The sequence below is a fragment of the Falco peregrinus genome, chromosome 12 (assembly GCF_023634155.1).
Source record: "Falco peregrinus isolate bFalPer1 chromosome 12, bFalPer1.pri, whole genome shotgun sequence".
NCBI lineage: Eukaryota > Metazoa > Chordata > Aves > Falconiformes > Falconidae > Falco > Falco peregrinus.
The window spans coordinates 18,115,918-18,136,067 of record NC_073732.1 but is presented as its reverse complement, the minus strand read 5'-3'; the positions used below and the strand labels follow the sequence as shown (position 1 = coordinate 18,136,067).

General features: G+C 51.3%; 3 protein-coding genes across 5 annotated transcripts in view; 1 reads left to right on the top strand and 2 right to left on the bottom strand.

Moving 5' to 3' along the window:
- Window positions 1–2,286: 2,286 nt before the first annotated feature.
- On the bottom strand, window positions 2,287–8,027 carry C12H2orf72 (chromosome 12 C2orf72 homolog). The gene is made up of 3 exons (XM_055816869.1): window positions 7,467–8,027; window positions 4,286–4,402; window positions 2,287–3,103 (listed from the first exon to the last, which is right to left on the bottom strand). The coding sequence occupies exons 1-3, from the start codon at window positions 7,996–7,998 to the stop codon at window positions 3,012–3,014; spliced, it is 741 nt and encodes a 246-aa protein (XP_055672844.1). The 5' UTR covers window positions 7,999–8,027; the 3' UTR covers window positions 2,287–3,011.
- A 6,438-nt stretch (window positions 8,028–14,465) lies between these two features.
- On the bottom strand, window positions 14,466–18,202 carry RPL35A (ribosomal protein L35a). The gene is made up of 5 exons (XM_055817213.1): window positions 18,073–18,202; window positions 17,650–17,692; window positions 16,375–16,527; window positions 15,384–15,528; window positions 14,466–14,524 (listed from the first exon to the last, which is right to left on the bottom strand). Exons 2-5 carry the CDS (start codon window positions 17,658–17,660, stop codon window positions 14,501–14,503), a joined length of 333 nt encoding a protein of 110 aa, XP_055673188.1. The 5' UTR covers window positions 17,661–17,692; window positions 18,073–18,202; the 3' UTR covers window positions 14,466–14,500.
- The window catches only part of IQCG (IQ motif containing G), a 23,723-nt gene continuing 21,664 nt past the window's right edge, over window positions 18,092–20,150 (top strand). For 2 of the 3 annotated variants that reach the window (XM_055817212.1, XM_055817210.1), the window contains exon 1: window positions 18,092–18,386. In XM_055817212.1, the coding sequence (XP_055673187.1) occupies window positions 18,092–18,386 (295 nt within the window). The remainder of the gene's footprint in view (window positions 18,387–20,150) is intronic. The other variant, XM_055817211.1, reaches the window with a different exon arrangement.

Here is a 20,150-nt window from a genome sequence, read left to right as displayed (position 1 = left end):
CAGCCCCTCACCAGATCCTGCCCCTCAGCCATCGCTTTGCGGCCCAGAGCGGTGTCCGAGCTCCCACCCGAAGGCGCCCCAGCCGTGGAGGAGCATGGAGTCATGTTGGCTCCTGCTTTGGCTTCATTAGAGGGGAAATGCAGGTGGGTGGATTTGCACCAAGGAAAATCCATCTCAACAGCAATGGTGCTGCGCAACAAGTGATCAAAGCGCCCAGACTTCAGTGGCACTGATTTCTACCCGTTTCCACTAAATACGAAAAAGTACTTTCTGAAGGGCTTGAATTCCTCGAGGAAAAAAATGGCCTCAGTTAGTAAATGTTATTAATGTAAGTTATCAGAGCCCTACCCATGGCGCCAAGAGGATCACACCTCCGCTCTTCTCACACAGCTGAGAAGATCTCCAGCCTTCCCCGCTGCCCGTAGGTGCACAGCCTGCCTGACCTGCACACAGACCAGTTCTGCTGATCATCTGGATACCATATACTGGGGTCACTTCCATTCCCTGCCAATATACCCTTTATTTAAATCAAGAGAAGTATCAGTTAAACCATACATAATGCTACTTCAAGTATAACACCATGGCAAACAAAAAACAAACCGAAGCACATTCCAGTTAGGAAATTAAATGTCTTTATTCTTCACAACAAATGTAAGATAGCAGTGCCCTTAAATTATTAAATCAATTAAACATGTAAAACTATCTGCTGCACCTCCACACGCCCAGCTAGTGGGGGGGGGGAAAAGAAAAAAAGAATTCAAGTCATTTTTATTCCTCAAAGGAAAACAATACTTTTGGTCAAATGTATTCTCACTCATCCCTCCTAAACCCCAGGCAGTTCATCCGCTTCCACAAAAGTCTCACTGCAAGAGTAAACTTGTATGATTTAATTAAAATTTACCAGTAAATAAATCCATTGGATTTGTAGCACTGAAATAGGTTGAACTGCAATTCTGTACTCTTAGGCCACCTCTTCACTGCTAAATTCTAGGCGGCAAAGGCCAAATATTGCAAGAAAATAAAGATTCACCTGATTATACTGCCAAATCCTACTGGAGTCACCTAACCAAGAGCTTTATTGGATAAGTACAGGCAGAGGGAATCCACTGCACAGCAGACCTATGCACTCATGCCAGGGACAGAGCAGGAGGATACCTTCAGCTTGCTAAGATGCACTTACTGCTCACCTGCTACTAAGCCTGGGGTCATGAATACAGCCACCCACACCCACAAATACAAAATACATTTGTATTTTCCACCTGGTCATAAGCAAAGAAAACCTACAGAAATCCTGCAGGCTGGAACGAGAGTGGGTTCAGTGCCCTCTTTGCAGAGCCACAAGCTCTGCCAATGTCAGTTGCTCCCTAGGTTCACTCTCCCCGGGCCACACACAGAAGTGTTTCTGCTGGGAAGAGATGCAACATGCACTTCCCCAAACACTGCTCACATGCTTGGCATCTACCTACCTACTCCTCCCCACCACCTTATGGGGCAGCTACAGCACCTCACAGATGCATTTTAAACAAAGTTTTCCTACATAGACCAAGCCTAACTATTACAACACATTCAAACAAGCAGCATGATAACGCAAAGACTTGCGGAGCACACCTGGAAACATTCTCCATCTCTCCCACTCTACCCTGCCAGTATGCCCCAGGCATCTTTAGCCACTCTCTCTCAGCTAAAAGGCAAAGCAGCACCATCACTAAGGGGACTGACTCTAAACCACAGAGCCGCTAAGCTCTGCTCCAGCGTTATCATCATAACCCCAGTGAGGTAGTCAGGCATCACTGTCCTCATCCTACTGGTGGGGAACCTGAGGCCCAGAAAAGTGGTTTGTTGGAAAATGTTGATGATCACAGTCATGAGCAGAGCAGGTAAAAAAAAGCCATCCCCTGCTCCAGATAAGAGCTAGAGAAATGCCAAAGGCACACTGCTGGGACAGAGCACTGACCGGAGCTGGCAGGACGGCAGACACTTCAGCTGCCACTGGAAAAAAAGGAGCCAGAGAGAGGACGGCCATGTGCAGAGGACATACCGACATAATACGGCTAATCCAGAGAAGAGGTAGGCTAAACATGATGGGTTGAGCTGGATGGAGCTCCAAAAAGACAGCCAGCCCCAAACAAAACCCAGGAGATTGTGCTAAAAATAAAACAAGACCTGTTTCATGTTGCATTAAAGTAAGAATAAAAAAGGTATTCTTAGCATTATAGTAATATTCCTCATAAACCAAGGATTTGCAGCTAATTGTGTTGCCCCACAAGGTACACAAAGCCCTTTGGAACTACTTAAATAGATTATATTTATTTGTGAAGCAGCCACATTTTGTGCTGCAGGCCACCTCCAAGACCTGCCACCACATGGCTGTGGGGATGACCCAGGTAAGATGGCATCAGACACACCTTAGTGTCCATCTGCCACCCCCTCCCAACCAAGCAGTCCATCAGCCAGTCTATGAGCACCAAGGCAAGCACCAAGATGGCACTAAATATGACATTGCAGTCTCCATGCCACCATGCTTTCTTTTTTTTTTTCCTGATCAGAGAGAGGGTGGGAACTTCAAAGCAGCAGTAAAGCGGGAAAACAAGGCAGCAGAATCTGTTTGCCAGGGAGGCCAGCCCCGGCAATCTCAGCAGGGAACTTCGCTCAGAATTAGAAAGCACTCCTCATTCTTCAAGCAGGTGGCTGCATTTCACACTCAAAGTACCAACATCATTTCACCCAGGACACAGGATACATCCTCAAAGAGCTTCTTAGAAGCCCAGTGTCCAGCAGCAGCTCCAGGTACCCCCAGACAGCAGGGCGCAGCAAGGGATGGCTCTCTGGCATAGACCTCAGAGGCTGTCAGCAGCTACAGAAGACCCTGCTGAGTTAAGCTGAGCAGCTTCTCCCCAGAGTGGTGGGTCCTCAGAGAAGAGGGTGAGTGGGCATGCACCAGCTCCTCCTCCCACTGCTCCAAACCCACCAGGCAGATCTGGGACATGGACTGTGCTGGGCACCCAGGTGCTCTAGGTGCCCACACCTCCAGCAGCTTCTTCATAGTTTCCATTGGGGGACAGGCTGGTCAGAGCCAACTCTTCCTCAGGATCCCGTAGGTCATCTGCAAACAGCAGAGAGAGGTCAAGGAAGATCTGAATGGGAAACGCTTCTTCATGCAAAATGCAACTTTAAATGAAAAGAAAGCATGGGACAAAGCTCTTGGTATCGATTCACAATCTAAGCACAGCTGATCTTTTTCATAACTTATTTTCATTTTGATTTACAAACTCAACATTGCTTCAACAAACAAGGGTGACCTATGAGCAAAGGAGCACGAGGCCCAGCTCCCTGGCCACCTGCAGTCTCAGCAATCTCAGAACAAGCCGTGAGGCCATGAGGTATCACCCGCCTGGCACTGACAGCAAGAGCAGGCACTTATATTTTCTGGCCCCAGAGGACACATCTCAAACCTGCACAAACTGGACATTTCAGTTGTTTCCTCCAACCCTTACGCTTTTTAAACATTTTATGTGTTTAAGAGGCATTTGGACAATGCCCTTAATAACATGCTTTAACTTTTGGTCAGCCCTGAAGTGGTCAGGCAGTTGGACTAGATGATCATTGTAGGTCCCTTCCAACTGCAAATATTCTATTCTTTCTACAGTGAAGGAGCTTCCCCTCTGTGTGCTCCGTCAAGCAGTATGGATCTCCACATCTCACGCCTTGTAGCCTCCTGCATGGGGGCACTTCTGCAAAAAGAAAATCACTGCTGGAAAAGGCAAGCAGAAGTGCCAGCAAAGGCTGAACGTTAGGCAATTCATTACCTGAACAACTTCCTTTAGAATCAGGGAGCCCAAGGCTGGCTGCCCTCTTCCTCCTCTCCACCAGCCCCAAATGCAAGTGGTTTGGGAACACCCCTTCCAGCCATGTTTGCAGAAGACATCATGTAAGATCAGGGTGATGCTTCCAATTCATTGTTTAGACAGACAGCAGTTCTGCTGCCAGAAACTCTGCCAAAATGCTGAGTTCTGAAGTTCTCCCAGGGGTGTAGTTGGGCACCAGACCCAACGTGGTTTTATTTAGACAAGCAAAAAGTCAGAAAACAGGGAAGCAGCAACACAGCAGCCAGCTGGTTGTCTTCAAGTTCTGGCCAAACCACAGCCAGGGAAGAGATGTCAGCTGCGGAGCTGGAAATAGCTTAAGGAAGCCACCAGCAAGGGGCTTGGGGACTTGAACCACCAGGGAATTGGTGAGAAACCTCTGACAGCCACAGCAGGAGTACAAGGGAGGGAGCTGGGCATACCTTCATGAACACTGTTTGTAGCTTTTGCTTCATGACCTTTTCTCCGGCTCCTCCGGCTCCAAGAAATGCAACGCAGGAAGGATGGAAGCTTCCACCTCTCCCTGTCTTTCCCCTCTTCTGGATAAATCGGAGAAGATGAGTTCAGACCAGCAGCGGTCAGCCCTGCTGCTCCCCCACTTCCCTGATGCTGACTCGCGACATCTCCCCTCCACGAGCCAAATTCCTCACTGCAAAACCAGGTCCACTCCACAGAGCCCACCCCTGGAAAGCACAGAGCATCTCCTGGCAATCCTTATTTCAGTCCAAAACCTCTCTGCTACCCTGGAAATTTGTTCCCAGTGCTGACTTCTACGTTGCAGCCTCGCTGCCAAAACCATCCTGTATGCAGCCGCCCAGGGCAAGCAAGAAACCTGGCAGGAGCTCAGCCAGCACACGTGGCAAGGCTGGAGACTGACACAGGGCATGCCTGCAGAAGGAAGTTTTTCTTTTGTATTATCACACAGCTTCTGCCACATCAACCTATCTACTGCTCCCTGCTTTACTAAGTAGTTCTGGGAGAGACCTGATGGACAAACAGACTTGCAGCACGCTGAAAACTACAGCTGTAACTGCTTGCAAAATGCAGAGAGCACATGGCCTCCATCAACGTATAGTATTTATTTTGGAGGATAACAAAGGTCTCAGCAAGTTACTACAGGCTTTCAAGCCATTATAGTAAAACGCTACAGTAGCTTGTAAAACACTACATCAGCGTATTTTATATGGTCTCCAACAGCAGCAGTCCAGCATCTCCATTGAAATATTATCCAGCCTTTCACCTGCTAATCAGATAACAAATGATAAACACTTCAGCGTCCTTCAGTTTAGCAAACCATTGCGACACTGAAGGGTTCACAGTGGCAGTCTTTCCTGCCTGTCAACAAACCAAAACCTCCAGCCATAAACATATGCTCCCCTTGCAGTGTGCAGGGACTCTGGACCCCACCCAGGCAGGGCAGAATAGCAGCCCAGCACATTCCTGCTTAGACCCAAGTGATGCAGGAACACCACTGCCATTGCTGTCCTAGCTCCACTGCACAAATGGCAGTGTCCAGGCTATTCCCAGCATGGGGCGGAGGGGAGGCTGCAGCTCCAAAGCAGCTGTCATGGGCAGAGCTGAGCAGCAACGTGTGTGAAGAGGAAGAGGCTTTGAAGCTGGGCTGAAGTAAAATGAGCGCAAGCACACATACACAGAGCCTTACCCTCTGTACACCTGCCAGCATCCTTATCCAGATGCAAGAGCATCTTTTTTCAGCTTAGCACAAGCTCCTTCTAAAGTCAAGAGGGGAAACAAGATAAGCTCAGCCCTGACTGAGGACATCCTTAGAGCAGCATCCCTAGAACCTGCTTTTCAGGGTGCTCTGCAGCCCCACACCCATCTTTCCCACAGTCCTCCCTCACTTTACATTGAAGATATTATAGTCCTTCATATATATTTCCCTCGCTTGTGGGGATAGCCATGGGGTGAAGGAGACCAGGCTGCAATGGAGCTGGTGCCCAGCACTGCCAGGTCCCCAGCTTCCCAGAGGCATGGCTACACTTGGGATCCCTCTGGCCACATGGACATTTTGGAAGGTGGGTCTCACAAGGGTGTGGAAAGAAGCTGTCCCTGTCTAAGGTTGAACCCTGCAGCTAATGAGCATCCTCATTACACATGCAGGTCCTGGGACACTTACATGACTAAGAGCACCAGGCAGAGCATCAGAGGTGAATTAAAGCATCGTGCCGAGTCCTCCTACCCACCACGCTTATAAAGTACACACAAACAGGCTGAAACACCTGCTCTGGCTCCTTCTGCTCCTCCTTCTCCACTGTTGGCTGTTACACTGGTTCCACATCTGCATGAAGGACAAGTCCACAGCCAGCCGCAAAAATACATGTACTGAGCCAAGCGCCAGCAATGTGCAGGGGTAGAAGAAGGTCATGTATGCAGGGATGGTTTTCTGCCTCTGTAGCTGCTGTCCCACCAGGCTGCTGCAGCCAGTGGAGGTCTCACTGGCATCTGAGAACACACCAGAAATTCTTGCAGCAGGAAAATCATGAGGAAGACAAAAGCATGCAAAAGGACAGAAGCTAGAAAGGGGATCGTGCGTGTCTCGGTGAAAAGAGTTGACAAAAGACAGCCCTGCACCCTCGCAGTAGATCCTGGCCGTTTCAAAGCTCCTCAGCATTCAAATCCAGGATTCTGGACTGAGCTGATGGAAAGAAGCACCGGAGCTGCAGCCAACGCACCCCATGTCCCAAGGATCCCAGAGGGCCCTGTCAATGTGCTGCCACAGGCAAGTGCCAGGATCCCTGGGGGCAAAGGCAGCAAGACAGCAGAACACCAGAGCCCCTGGAAATGATGGGAAGCAAGCGAAAAGTGGAGGAAAATGAAAGAAGGGAAGAGGAAAGAGAAACAGCTTAAGACAGGCAGTGCCAAAGATCACAGTGAGCCCAGGCTGTTTCATGTGGCTGCTGTGACAGCAGAGCCTGCCCAGCTGCCCATCACCCTGCGTTCACACACAACCATGACGCCTCTCGCTCCAGGGCGAGCGCTTTTCTTCAGGGCCTGTTTGACACAGAGCTTTCATCCTGCCATCGTCACCTTGCTTAAACTGGCCACCAACAGATGACTGGGTTTAAACCCAACCAACCCCTTGCTGTGGTTCTTACTATGCAAAGTCAGCACAAGCATCTTCCTCCTGCAGGAAGGTCAGGTCCTGCCTGCACCCTACAGTTCCCGCGTCCCCAAGGACACACAGCCACAAGCATTGATGGCCACCATGTCACATGGATCACCACACTGTCACAGCTATCAGCTGACACATCCCTGCTATCCATGAGCTGCTCTAGTGCTTCCCAGTCCACTGGGAAGTTTGTTCTCCCCGGCTGCTAGAGCTGGGAATGCCACCGGAAAAAAAGCAGATCCCGTTGGGAAGGCTCTGATCCCAACAGCATGAAAGAGATCCCACTGGGGAAAGCCAGATCTGATTGGGTGGGGGGAAATCCCATCAGTAGCGGTTAGATCCCATTAGGATGGGGTAGATCCCACCGGAAAACGGAGCAAATCCCACTGCGAAAGCCCCCGGGGGAGCGAGGGAGGGAGGGAGGGAGGGAGCGGCCCGACCCCCCGGCGCCCCGCGGCCGGTGCCCCCGGTACCTGCGGGGTGCTGCAGGGCGGCGCGCAGGGCGCGGCAGGCGGCGGCGCGGCACTCGCGCAGGGCGGCGGGGTTGCCGGGGCCGTACCGGGCCGCCTGCACCGTGCCGGGCGCCGGGAACTGCCGCCGCAGCGTGGCGTCCAGCACCGCCGCGTCCTCCGCGTCCCCGCCGGGCAGGAGGACGCCGACCACGGCGGGCGGTGGCGCGGGGGGCAGGCGGCCGCGCACGTCCCGCACCACCTCCCGCAGGCGGGCCCGGGCCCCGCGGCCCCGCGCCGCCCCGCCGCGGCACAGCACCAGCAGCAGCCGCGCCTCCAGCGCCCGCCGCCCGCCGCCCGCTCGCCGCCGAGACCGGCACCCCGGCCCCGGCCCCGGCCCCGGCGGCGCCTCGTCGCCCAGGAGGTCGCGGGCGAAGGCGGCCAGCGTGGCCGCTGCCGGGGCCCCCTCCGCCACCTCGGCCACCAGCAGCACGGCCCGCCGCCCGCCCGCCCGCTCCACCAGAGTCCGCAGCTCCAGCAGCTCCGCCGTCGCCATCTCCCGCCGCCGCGCACCCGGCCTGGCACCGCGCACCGCCCCCGGCACCGCGCACCGCCCCCGGCACCGCCCCGCCGCCGGCACCGCCCCGCCGCAGGTCCCTCGGCCCCAGCAGCATCCCCGGGCCAGTACCCGGGCACCCGCTCCAGCGCCGCCCCCGCTCCAGCGGGGCGGGGGGTGCCAAGGAGAGCACCGTACCCCCACCGCCCCATGCACCCCAGCCCCGGCCCGGCCCCCCCAGCCCCCTCTGGCGAGCAGCCCCTGCCTGCTGCCGGGTGGGCACAGCAGAGGGGGCCTGGAGGGGACCCGGGGCACCCAGAGCTGCCACGCAACCAGCCTCAGAGCCGTGGCACAGGCTTCCTGCGAGCTTGGGCTCCTTTCCAATGAGGTGATAAAATTCAAGCAAAAAACGTGCTGCGGAGGGGCCAGGGAGCTGAGAGAGCGGTGAGCAGAGGCTGCGGTGGCTGCAACGTGGAACACCCACGGGGCCACAATAGAGACGCAGCTGACAGTGCACCCCAAGGGTACAGCGTGCTGCCCAGGGTGTAACACCCCGCACCCCAGGGCAGCGATGGAGTGGCCTCTCTGGCATCATGTGCCACAGGAGGCACTATGCTGCTGCACAGCCTGGCCAGCCACATTTGGGAAAATATTCCACTTTGGGAAACAATTACCCCCTGAAAGGCCATACCCACGCCACTGGTCACATGTTCCCCAATTCATGCACAAGTTCACAGCCGAGCTGCAGCGCCCACCTCACACACACTGAACCTCCGAGCCCCTTCCCAAACCAGTCCCCTTTGGCTTCCCCTCTGCAAACACTACATCCATCCACCTCCATGCAAAACAGCCCATAGTCACAGCCCCGCCAGCACTGGCACTGCTCCACAGTGACACACACATGTCCCGTCAAAGCACAAAAAGTTTGCAGGGCAGTTTGCAGGGCTAAGTACAGAGCTATAATTGGGGCTTTGATGCTGGCACGTGTTACACAGCTTCAGCATGGGATAAGGCCAGTATCCCACGAGCTGGCTCTGCCAGCCAATGGCAAATGAAAGCCACATGACAGAAGCTGCCATGCCCAACCCTGGCGCTTACGTGGTGTCGGCGTGTCTGCCAGATGAACCAGGAAGCTCCAATCCACAGCACATGGTAAATACTTCCCCTGTGCCATATCAGAACAGACTCCTCCAAACAGGTAGTGTCTTATCGCAAGAACCTGGGAGCAGGTAAACAGCTCAAAGGTGCAAACGGCCAGGGTCACCTTGGCCGGTCACTCTCTGAGACCGTATGGAGCCAGACCATCTCTGTGGGATGGGCAGAGGAAGCTCCAAGAATACCGGGGGTGAAAGCAGAGCCCAAATCCATGTGTCTGCCCTGGATTAGTGATTCCCAGTTTGTGCATTGGGGCATGCTTGTGCCGTGAAGGCTGCTGAGCCAGCATGCCTGCTCCCTGCCTGTCTTCATGGCCACCCATCCCCACAGCCCAGCAGATCAGCAGCCACCATAGGGACATGGCACAGGCGTCGCAGTGCAGGTATGGCAGCTTGGGAAGGTTGCTGTGCGACACCAGTTTTAAGCCAGGAAAACATCTGCCCCAGGTTTCAAAAACACTACCCTACACCAGCATCGCAGGAGCCAGACAGCCTAGGTGAGGGTTTCAGGGAGACTTTATGCCCCGGGTCCTAGCAAAAGTAACTTACTAATTGACAAATGCTGATAAGTAAATTGGGAGGGGATAAATGAGAAGGATTAGGCTTCTCTTCCAAAGATCAGGGTCTACTATTGCAAGAGCTCATGCTGCCATGCCAGCATGCTAGCCCTGAGAGCAGCTGTCAGCGTGGCAGGGCTACAAAGTCAGACATAATTCAGCAGCTAAATCTGGCCTTACTGTTGTCCAGATTTTGTATTTACAAGGATTTTTTTCTCATCTGTTCAGAATCCTGCTCATGGTCCTGTGGAGAAAAGCCCCGGGTGTAACCAGCACCATGAGCTGTGCCAGCAGCAGGAGAAGGGGACAGGAGCAGGTGCTGGTCCGCAGCAGCCCTCATCTTGGGGTTTCTCTGCTCATACTTTCCTCTTCTACAGAACTGTTGATGCAGACCTCACAAAGACTGGTTCATAAGGCAGTCACAAGCAGGTCTCTGGGAAGAGGGACAAGCGGCTTTGGGTGCTCCCTGCAAGGAACAAGCCAAAACCAAACAGTTGCTTTGGCCAGTTAGACCAAGGAAGCCCAGGTTTCTTGCAGTTGGCTCTAAGGAGGCAGGATGCTCCCTGCAAACTGCCACAAGAAGACCCACAACACGTTTAAACTCCACACATGCTGCCAGCGCAGCCTGTGTGTGGTGGTGCCAGTTGTACCCTGTCTGATGTGCAAAGACCATTAACAGCATGGGTCTTGAAGGGCTCTTTTCAAGCAGTGCTTGTGCCAGTGACTTCCACAGACACCCATACTCCCAAAGTGCCTTGGGAAGTGGGCTTTAAGCAGGCAATTCCCTGAATTTATGGAGATGATTCCTGCAGAGAAGCCATAAAAAAAATTGAAATGGTATTTCTAACTCAGCTCAGAAGGAGCACCACTGGCTATTCTCTGCAGCGACCCCAAAGTTTAAACCACCAGCACAGCCTCTAGAAACTAGTATTTGGGACCAGATAGAGCTATTCTTTGTGGCCACTGCAATTCTCTAGTTAATTTTGGGTACACATGTACCATTGCCAGCAGAGGCTGGTTGGAAAGGTGAATGTCACCCACAATACCCAAACAACCTTGTTTACATTTCTTTACTCATTAACAGAGGTAAGATCAAACAGCAAATACAACTTTATCTCCCTCTGTGTTACCCAGAGGGGTACAGCTCAAACAGTTCAGAGAGAGTCATGAGCTCAGTATTTGCAGTACCCAGCAAAGTTACTCCAGAGCTCTGGCAGGCATCTGAACAAAACCACGGATGTATTTACAAGGCCTGACACTCCTTCAAACATCCCACAGTCACATTTGTAGAAAATCTCTACAGATAGCCCTAAATGAGGGTAATCACATCTCTTACATATGCCCATAGCTGTTCAGAGCAAACACAACATCTGCTCATTTTGCACTTCAAAGGAGGAGGATGCTTTTTTCAGAGAAATAGATTTATCATGTGTATTAGTAGTGCCTTGAAGTCTAAACAAAATCAAAGGTCCATTGGATTAGGCCCCTTAAGAGATGCATTTACCAAGACAAACCTCTCTTCTGAAGAGAGTATAAAGAGGACGGGGAAAAGGATTTTTTGCCAGTTTTGATGATAGGAGGGCAAAGAGGCTAAATGAGCAAGAGGGAATCCGTGGAAGTAGCTCTGAGCTTCCGTGTCCAGTGACTCAGCCCAGCTCTTCAAACTCTTCCTCTCAGCAGCATCAGTGCTCATGGGGGCACTTGAAAAAACCTCTGAGCCAGCTAGGAGCAGGGACTGACTGCTGACAAGCTAAGCCTTAGCAAACCTATGCACATGTGCTCTTTCACACATGTGTTCTCCAAACTTGCTTCCACTTACTGCTTTGGAAAAATACATTATCATTATGAGATGGTAGAAAGCACCTGCTTTATTCATGCAGTGCTACCAGCTGCCACCAGGAAAATTGCTATGGGGCACCAGCACTCACCAGGTTCTTCATCCACGGAGATCTTGGGTGCCCCAAAGAAGTTCCAGAGGAAGTAATTGTCAGTGAAGAAAATACCCCAAACCCCACCTATTCAGTTGCCCCGAATACCCCGGTCCCACTGATTCCCTTCCAGGCCCTGTCTCCTGAAGTCCTTGGGTCTTCCCATCTCTTCCACTGACTCGCTCCAGAACGCTCCTCAACCTTTCTAGCCCCTGAACCCAGAGTCCTACCCACTTTTTACCCACTGAAGCTTGAACTGTATCAAACCAGACACAGCTCCTTCCTGTGGCAAGTCCAGTCACAACTGAATCCAAATGGGATGATCGCTTTTTTCTGTCCCAGCTCCCCAAACCCAGCCAACTCCAGGGATGGCTGAGGCAGCCTGTGCCAACTCTGCTGTGGCCTGGATCCATCCCCATCATCACACCCCCTCTGAGATCCGCTCAGCAGAGTTTACGCTCCATAAGGAAATAAAGCTGGGAAGTCCCCGGCTGCCCCACGGTTTAGACAACAGCCTGGCTTCCTGATCAAGCACCCTAAACCTTTCCCAGCCTCCCTTCTCCAAAATCCCATTCGCTTTGAAAGCTGTGCCTCATGCTGCCCATCTCTGCAGTTGTCCTAAGTTTCCTTATGGCACCATCCCTTTCTGGATGGCAGAGGAACTTAGGAAGGTATGTCTGGAGAGGACAGGGACCTGGCACATGGCCACGTGCAGACAGCCCATGGTGTTGGGGTAGTCCCATGCAGTAGGAGGGATGTCTCTGCCTGTCCCCTTAGAGAGTGATGGAGGCTGCTCCTCTGCTTGCCGCACCCTTTGCTCCTCTACAGGGAATATGTTCAAAAACTGGCTGGCAATAGACATGAAATCAGACCCAAGGACCAAGCTGCCTCTTCTAGCTGTCCTGCCAGACCCTCAGCTGGACCCTTGCCTTTGGTTTGACAACAGAACGCGGGACTATCTTCTCACAGCCACCAGCCTCCATTTTTTCCCAGTACACACATGCCTTCAACACCACTAGTCCAGCTTTGTGTGCCCACCCTTTGCAGAACCTCTAGAAGTTACCCCAGACCCTACCGAGCCAGAGACCTGTGATTGGGGATCACTGCCACACAAACACAGCCCTTCCTGCCTCCTTCCCACAAAACCCCTCCTTGGCACGGGCCAAGCCCCCCAGCTTCTCAGAACTGTTCCCTTTATAAAAATGACAAAGGGAAGATCCATCAGCTTCCCTGGCTGGAGTTGCTCCCAGTGCTGGGAACAGGATTTGGATCTGCCTGGCTTGACACTGTTGAACCCTGGAAGAGGCCACAGATAACCAGCTGGCAAGGCACCGCTCTGGTATACCACAGGTCACCACAGGGCTGTTGAACTTTGCCCTATGGGCTACATAGGCATGATGGGCCAGATCAGTGAGGAGCAGGGCTAGACAAGTGTTTTTTTGAGATGGGCAAAACTTGGCTCAGGTGCTGCCTTGACCAAGATCTTCCAGAGGTAGTACTCAGATACTCGTATGCCAGAAGCCCACAGGACAACTGCTCCCTGCTGCTCTCACAGCATGCAATGCCAGCTGAGCAGAGCAGGCGGCTCTCCTCTATCCTGGGAAGAGACCTGTTACCCTTGGCCAGCTTCTGGGCCATGCAACAGCGCTCCTAATTCTTGCTGGAGCATCTCCTTTTTTTGCTCTAGCTGAGCTGGCTGGAGAGGTTTCAGGCCACAGCCCCTTGTTCCTGCTTTGCTGGATGACAGTGCTCCTGCTAGCCTGGCAGCAGAGCTAGCATACGAAAACTTGCCAACCCTGTATTAGTCAAAATGAGAAGGGTGTTCAACATTTAAAGAGCAGATCTCTCGTGACTTGCCTTTGCTGGGACTGCAGCAGGTTGGGGGAACAGTCACAGCAGCAAAGAGCTCCAAGACTCTTGGATATCTACCCAGGATTAGCTGAAGAACAAAGCATGGATGCAGCTTGAGAGCACCCATGGCATTCTGCCTCCTCTCCTCCTCAGCTGTCCGGGTGCCTACATTCCTCCCCATCCCAGCCACACATCCTGCAGCTACACCCCTTGCCTCTGCAGGGCATCCCTGTGCTCCAAGGTCTTAAAATTACCCAGTATTTTTGAGGGATATATTAAGAAACTCTGAGGCTTGTACTTCAAGAATCTTTAAATTATTTTTTCACCACCTTCTTATTCAACAAACCTTAAAGAACTCATGAAGATGATGCACTGGCTTGATGCAAAGATCCTTGCCACCCTGCATTACACACTGTGATAAGGCTGGCCAGGAAACCAGCAAGTATTAACTCAGGCATGAGAGAGTTATGATGAAAATTTCTTAATAAATTACATAAAGCAGATGCTACACAGCTCATTCTTTGTGATTCTACTAGAACTCCTAGCTCACATCTAAAAACAGTACTTATACCTGCTAGGATTTAGTGTTGCATTACAGTTTTGTCTCAACAGCAGTTATTGCAAAGTACAAGACAAGAATTTTCCCTCTAGAAGGTAAGCCAAGCAAATGCTTCTCATGTTCTATATAAAGCTTGTGTGCACAGTTTAAGATGTTGTAAACATTTGCTGTTTAGCCCTACAAACCATTCAGATTCCATGATGGGAGGCAGAGACAGCTTGCAGTAAAATCTGCCTGTGATCTGTCTTTAGAATGTAGTCTGCTCTACAAATGCCTTGCCAAGCACAGGTTGAATCTCCATTTCATCATCTAGCTGAGTCACTACTCCATCCCTGTGCTGTGAACTCTGATACGCTACTGAAAAAGAACAAAGACCCTCAAAATAGGCAGAGGGGATAAAAACAGAAACGGACAAAAATTAAACAGATTCTCCATTTTATTTCCAATAAAAATTCAGATCCTAGATGGATACAGCATCTGTAAAATACAAGAATAGACAGAATCTGTTAGAAATATTATTATTAGACTACTATCTTAAACACAAGTTTTACAGTTACAATCTAGATCAATCTCTTCATCTACTATAAAAGCAACCCCCTCATTTACAAAGAGGTGCAAGAATGGAAAAGTGTTAACAACTAGTTCAGTGACCCAAAGTAGCGTTTCACTGGTGGTACAGACTCCCCCAGCAGCTGGCCCTCCCGCTCACTGGCAGGGAGAGCCCTCATGGGTCTAGTTTCAGGATTTAACTGTGCTGCTTCTACTGTGCTTTTTCTAAGGCACAGAAGACAGACAGACAGGAAGGACTGCACCCCTCTGATACTCCCTTTGACATTACTAGAAAAGTATTGCATTAGACTTCTGGGTGAGGGACCTAAAGGGACAGTCTCACTGAAGCCCTGGGGCCAAAACATCAACTGTGGAGGAGGTGCTAGTGGACAAACCAGGACAGCACACCCCTCAGTTAAAACATTTGGGAGGTAGGAGTAGAATCTTATCAACAGGTAGGAACTGGAGTAGGAGGGTACAAAAATACATGTACAAGATAACTTTAGAAGGGAGCTGGGGAGCAGTCCTGGAACTTGAGAAGTCCTTCCAGTCAACCTGAGCAAGCATACAGAACCCTTGGCAATGAGACAATCCCCCCCCTCAGCACAACAAGCCAGCAGCAAACCTTTCCTAGCTCCAGAAGGAGCACTTCTCAAATTGCCACGTCAAATACACAACAGCAACAGAGCAAAACCATAGCTCAAGTTTTTCCTCATACTAAGTAGGATTAAAAAAAAAGGCACACCAAAAACTGCCAATAACTTGTTGCTAAAATAAATCTACTTACCACTCGGATTCTGTGTCCAATGGCCTTGGCAGGAAGGTTGGAGCGGAACTTGGCACGAACCATGCCACTGTTCCCATGTGCGCGGGTTACCTTCCCCCAGATCACTCGTGTCCTGTTGGGCTTGCCACCAGGGGTTACGGTGTTGCTGAGGAGAGAGGAAAAGAACTGCTGAGCACACCAGTCACAGCTCTGTACAGGACTGATCAATGACAGTACAGACAATGCAGGCTCCTTAAGACACTTCATTAACTTTATTCCACAACTGTCCTTTAATAACGTATCTTCCACTATTATTTACCTGTGAAATTCATTAGGCCTGCAATTTTCACAATACCTTCCAAATGGGTAAGCAGTGCAGCTTGTAACTTACCAGAAGCTCCACTGGAGAGCTATAAACAAGTTAAAAAGCTTAAGAATTTGGAAAACACTGATACTAATATGATCAATCCAAAACCTCCTCAATTTCAACTCCAAAGAAAATGAAACATCTTATTTGTAAGATTTCTCTGGACACTAAGGCTGGAGAGGCCTAAGCCACTGGGACAGACTGCTAAAAATTGCTTTACAAGAAAAGCTATATGCCAGCCTGACCACCATCATTTCCAAGATAACAGTCTGATCAGTTTTATTCAATGCAATTCGGAACTCTTAACAATTACACTCAAAGAAAAGTGGAAGTTAGTAAGTAACTGTTCTTAAGGCCTCCACCAATGCCAGCACAGCAGAATTGACAGTGCTCTGACATCAGCATGCAAAAGGCAGGATACAAATTCCTCCAGACTTCACAAAGTATTTCTGCTGGACTTCAAAAATGAAACCAACCCAGGAAACTGGTCTATACAGTACTTCACGGACATTTTATTGATATATTGAGCCCAATTTATTTTTGTTCTAACAAAAAAGCTCTATAAACAGACTGCTCACATCCTGACATTTACAAAAGCTGACATAGGAATTGGCTAATTTGGCATACTAATAAATAGTAACTTACTTTTTAGCTTTGTATACGTAGGCGCACCTCTTGCCCAAGTAGAAGTCTGTCTCCTGACGGGCATAAACACCTTCAATTTTCAAAAGGGCTGTGTGCTCCCGCTGGTTTCGGAGGCCACGTTTGTAGCCAGCAAAGATGGCCTTGCACCACAGCCTAAAGGCATGGAAAACATTTACAAATTGCAATTCACTCCAAAGTATCAAATGTAAAATCAGGTACTGTTTCAGCACAAACTATTTCCACACCAGTAGAGATTTAGCTGAGGAAAAAATCCTGTCGCTTTTGCTTTTATAAATTACTGCAAATCCTTATGTTCAGTCAACAGAGGAAAGCTAAGTAACTGGAACATGAAGTATTTATGAGCACTTTGTATCCTTCTGCTTGTTATAAATTTCTGCCACTACAGGCTTCACACTACAACCGAAGTGCTTCAGCACTAGTAGGTGTTACGTTTTCAAATATCTACTAACACTCAGTGATGAATAAATACTACTTTTTTTTCTATAGGTAACATCAACTGAATCTCCTGTGCTGCAGTAACTGCTATAGAAGATATTAACCGCTGCTAATTTGTAGAGAGACAGTCCCACATACACTGGACAAGAAACATTACACAAACTCAACAATTCTTCATGATGAAGACCTGCCTGTACTACACAGGTAAGGCAACCATAGGACTCATTCCACACACGGTGTACACAGCATGACTGTCTCAACTGCATCCAGCAACTGTCCCATAGCACAACAGGGATCAAACTAAGCTATCCAGTACCACCTTCCACGCATGCACAACGTGAGATAAACTCCACACATAAATATCAAGACAAAAAGCTGTGATTCAGATTCAATCCCTCCACCATTTACAAACTCAAGCCCTACACCCACCATAGGGAAAACTCGATGGCACAGCAGCTCCCTTACCCAAAGAAGCAGTATGTCAAAGCCTCTGCTGTACAGTGCAGGTGCGCAAAGACTATGCTATCAAAACGACCATTAATATCCTGCATCTACTGACAGGCCAGGGAAAGCGTGGCCCACAGCACCAACAGCTACAACCAGCTTCAGAACAGGGAGCTACAACTGGGTGCGTTTAATAGAAGGCCCAGCAGGATACTGGGCAGAGAAGCGGCCCTGGAAAATGAGAACTGCCGCAGGAAAACGGATGACTGCCCGCAGCTTTAACAAAAGCTCTCAGAAACGCTCAGCTTGTCTAGAGGACTTGTCGAAAGCGCACCGTAACAGCGAGCCCAGAGCCACCTCGGGGCTGTCACTCACCTGCCGGTCATTGTGTCCTCCTGAAGCCCCGGTCCCTGCAGGCCTAGAAGGGACACACAAGCCATGAGTCCCGCAGGCCGGCGGCTCCGCAGGCCCAGTCCGGGGGCCGCGACATTCTGCCGGCCGGCGGCCACCCAGAGCAAGGCGACGCGGGCCGCCAGCCGCCCCAGGCCGGGCTCCGGCTCACGGGGCAGGGAAGGGCACCCCTCCGCTTCCCCACGGAACGGGACGCTCCAGCCCTATTTCAGCTGCGGGCCTCAACCCGCGGCCGGGACCATCCGCCGCACATCGGCGCCATCCCGCCCTCCACCCGCTCCGCACGGCGCCAGCCGCAGCGCGCCGGGAGCCTCGCGCCCGCCGACGGCCCCACGGCGGGGGCAGCTCCCCCTGCCCGCCACCCCGCGCCGCCGCTCCCCGGCTCACCCCGCGGCGCCGAGCCAAGATGGCGGCAAAAGGGAGCCCCGCCGCGCTGCCTTCCGGGATATGGGCGGGCAGGACCCCCGCGGGGGCGCCAGCACCGCCTGAGCGGGCGAAACCCAGGCGGCCCCGGCGGGTCGGGTACATCGCCCCCAGCGCCGTCCCGCGCCCGCTGCCCCGCGCCCCCTCCCTCCCCCGGGCGGCGATCCGGGCAGGGGCGGCCCCAGCCCCGCCGTGCAGGCACCCGTACGGGCAGCCCCGCGAGGCCCCCGGAGCGTGGGGGTCGTCATGGAGACGGGCGCCACCGCCGCCGCGTCCCGGTGAGCGCTGCAGCGGGCCGCGGCCGGGCCGCTCCCAGCACCAGCGGCGGGCGGGCAGGCGGGCGAGCGAGCGAGGGGGTGCCCGGCCCGGTACCGGCGGCCCAGCTGCTGTGGGCAGCGCCCTGCGGACGCCCGGGGTGGGAGCGGGGGGTAAATCCCGGTGCGTGGGTGGAGGGGAGGCCTGGCAGGGCGGGGGGCTGCGAGGGGGCGGGAGGCGGCGAAGGGCAGCTCTCGGCGTTTCGGGGGGCGGCCGGGCTCGGGGGGCTCTTCTGATGGCTGCCTCCAGGCCCTGCCTGCCCGCCTCCGGGCTCACCTTCATCAGTGAATCATCTCAACATTTTATTCCCGATATCGCCTTGGTGACAGAAAACTTCATTTCTATGCTCAAATCCCTGTAATGAAATTTCACATTCCTGTGTTTTCCTAAAGAAGAGCAGGTGGAAGCATGTACTTACCCGTTTTCCCACATCAGGGTCATTCGCTCCAGATTTCCCTCACTTCCCTCAGCCAGAAATTCAGATGCATTCTCAGAGCACTTTCAGTGATTTAGGAACTTACTCCAAATACAAAATATGCCCTGGCTGTCTGGACTTTCCCTGTAACTTTGTTCCTAAAGTGCCTTAAGCTGCATTTGAACATGTGCCCAGAGCATATTTATGAAAAATTGGACCTCAGGAGCAAAATCTACCATCATCTTGTCACTGGCTGGGCCTGGAGACCTTGAACCTGGACTGAGGAATTAAATCCTGATGCAGGAGTACAATTAAGTCTATCTGTATTTTGCTGGGCCAGGGCAGAAGCACTTAATGCCTTGTAAGCATGCATAAGCAGAGGTTTTCTTTAAATAAATTAAATTGTTAGGAGGTAGGAGCAAAGAAGGGATGAAACATGAATTCTCCAAATTATTCTGCTGGCTTCTATTTTAAGGAAAAGGTAGAAAGCAAAGCAATGTTCAGTAATCTACCCACTTAACAGTACCAAATGTGTGCTGGGAATCTCTGCGCAGAGAAAGGACACAATCCCTGCTTTGAGGAGAATAAACTACCTGTCAGAACACTCTCTTTTCCAGCAGTGGAGATGACACAGCCAGTAAATGCTCTCTAAATCTTATCTTTAATGTCCCATGCAGATTTAGTCCCATATGGACGTACAGATAAAAGTAGCACCATGTCTTTCACTCCTGTGCTCAGTTCTCCAGGGTTCTCATCAGCACATCCTCAGACAGCAGGAGCAAAATGTCTCTCTACAGTTAGTCCTAAATTGCCAAAACCAAGATTACTTCAGCTTTTCAAGGTTTCTTTTCCTCTCTCTCTCTCTTCAGATGAGCAACTTACATTCTAACATTTGAGTGGTAGGCAGAGTTTTGTAAGGCCACAACTATTTTGCTTGCCTAAGAGATTATTTTTTTTTGTTAAAAACTAAGGTATTTCTGATTTGTGGCCCAGTCACTGCTACTGTGGATATTCAGAATCTCTCTTTGCCAATCATTTGCAAAATGGAGCTAAAGAAGATGTAATGTTCCCAGCTTCACATTTTATCACTGGAATTCATTGGTATCTCCTTAATCAACTATAAGGAATGCTGTAAAACATGCTGCCTTTGAAGCCTTTTTAGTTTATCAGGCAGCAGGATGGGAGAAACATGCATCCAGGACTCTCACACAGCAGAGGGAGTTGCAATCCCCAAAGGGACAGGAGGCCAGACCTTTTATACAGTTGTTTTAAAAATTATTTCTTGATATGTTTTTCTTTCCTTTTAGATCAG

Excerpts from the sequence above, each read along its gene's own strand:
- RPL35A (XM_055817213.1), bottom strand. Across the intron at positions 15,529-16,374 it reads TACGTATACAAAGCTAAAAA|CAACACCGTAACCCCTGGTG; the intron begins GTAAGTTACTAT and ends CTCTCTCCTCAG. Across the intron at positions 14,525-15,383 it reads TTGGACACAGAATCCGAGTG|ATGCTGTATCCATCTAGGAT; the intron begins GTAAGTAGATTT and ends TGTATTTTACAG.
- C12H2orf72 (XM_055816869.1), bottom strand. The coding sequence starts at position 7,998 with ATGGCGACGGCGGAGCTGCTGGAGCTGCGGACTCTGGTGGAGCGGGCG. Across the intron at positions 4,403-7,466 it reads CGCCCTGCAGCACCCCGCAG|AAGAGGGGAAAGACAGGGAG; the intron begins GTACCGGGGGCA and ends CGATTTATCCAG. Across the intron at positions 3,104-4,285 it reads TACAAACAGTGTTCATGAAG|ATGACCTACGGGATCCTGAG; the intron begins GTATGCCCAGCT and ends TGCTGTTTGCAG.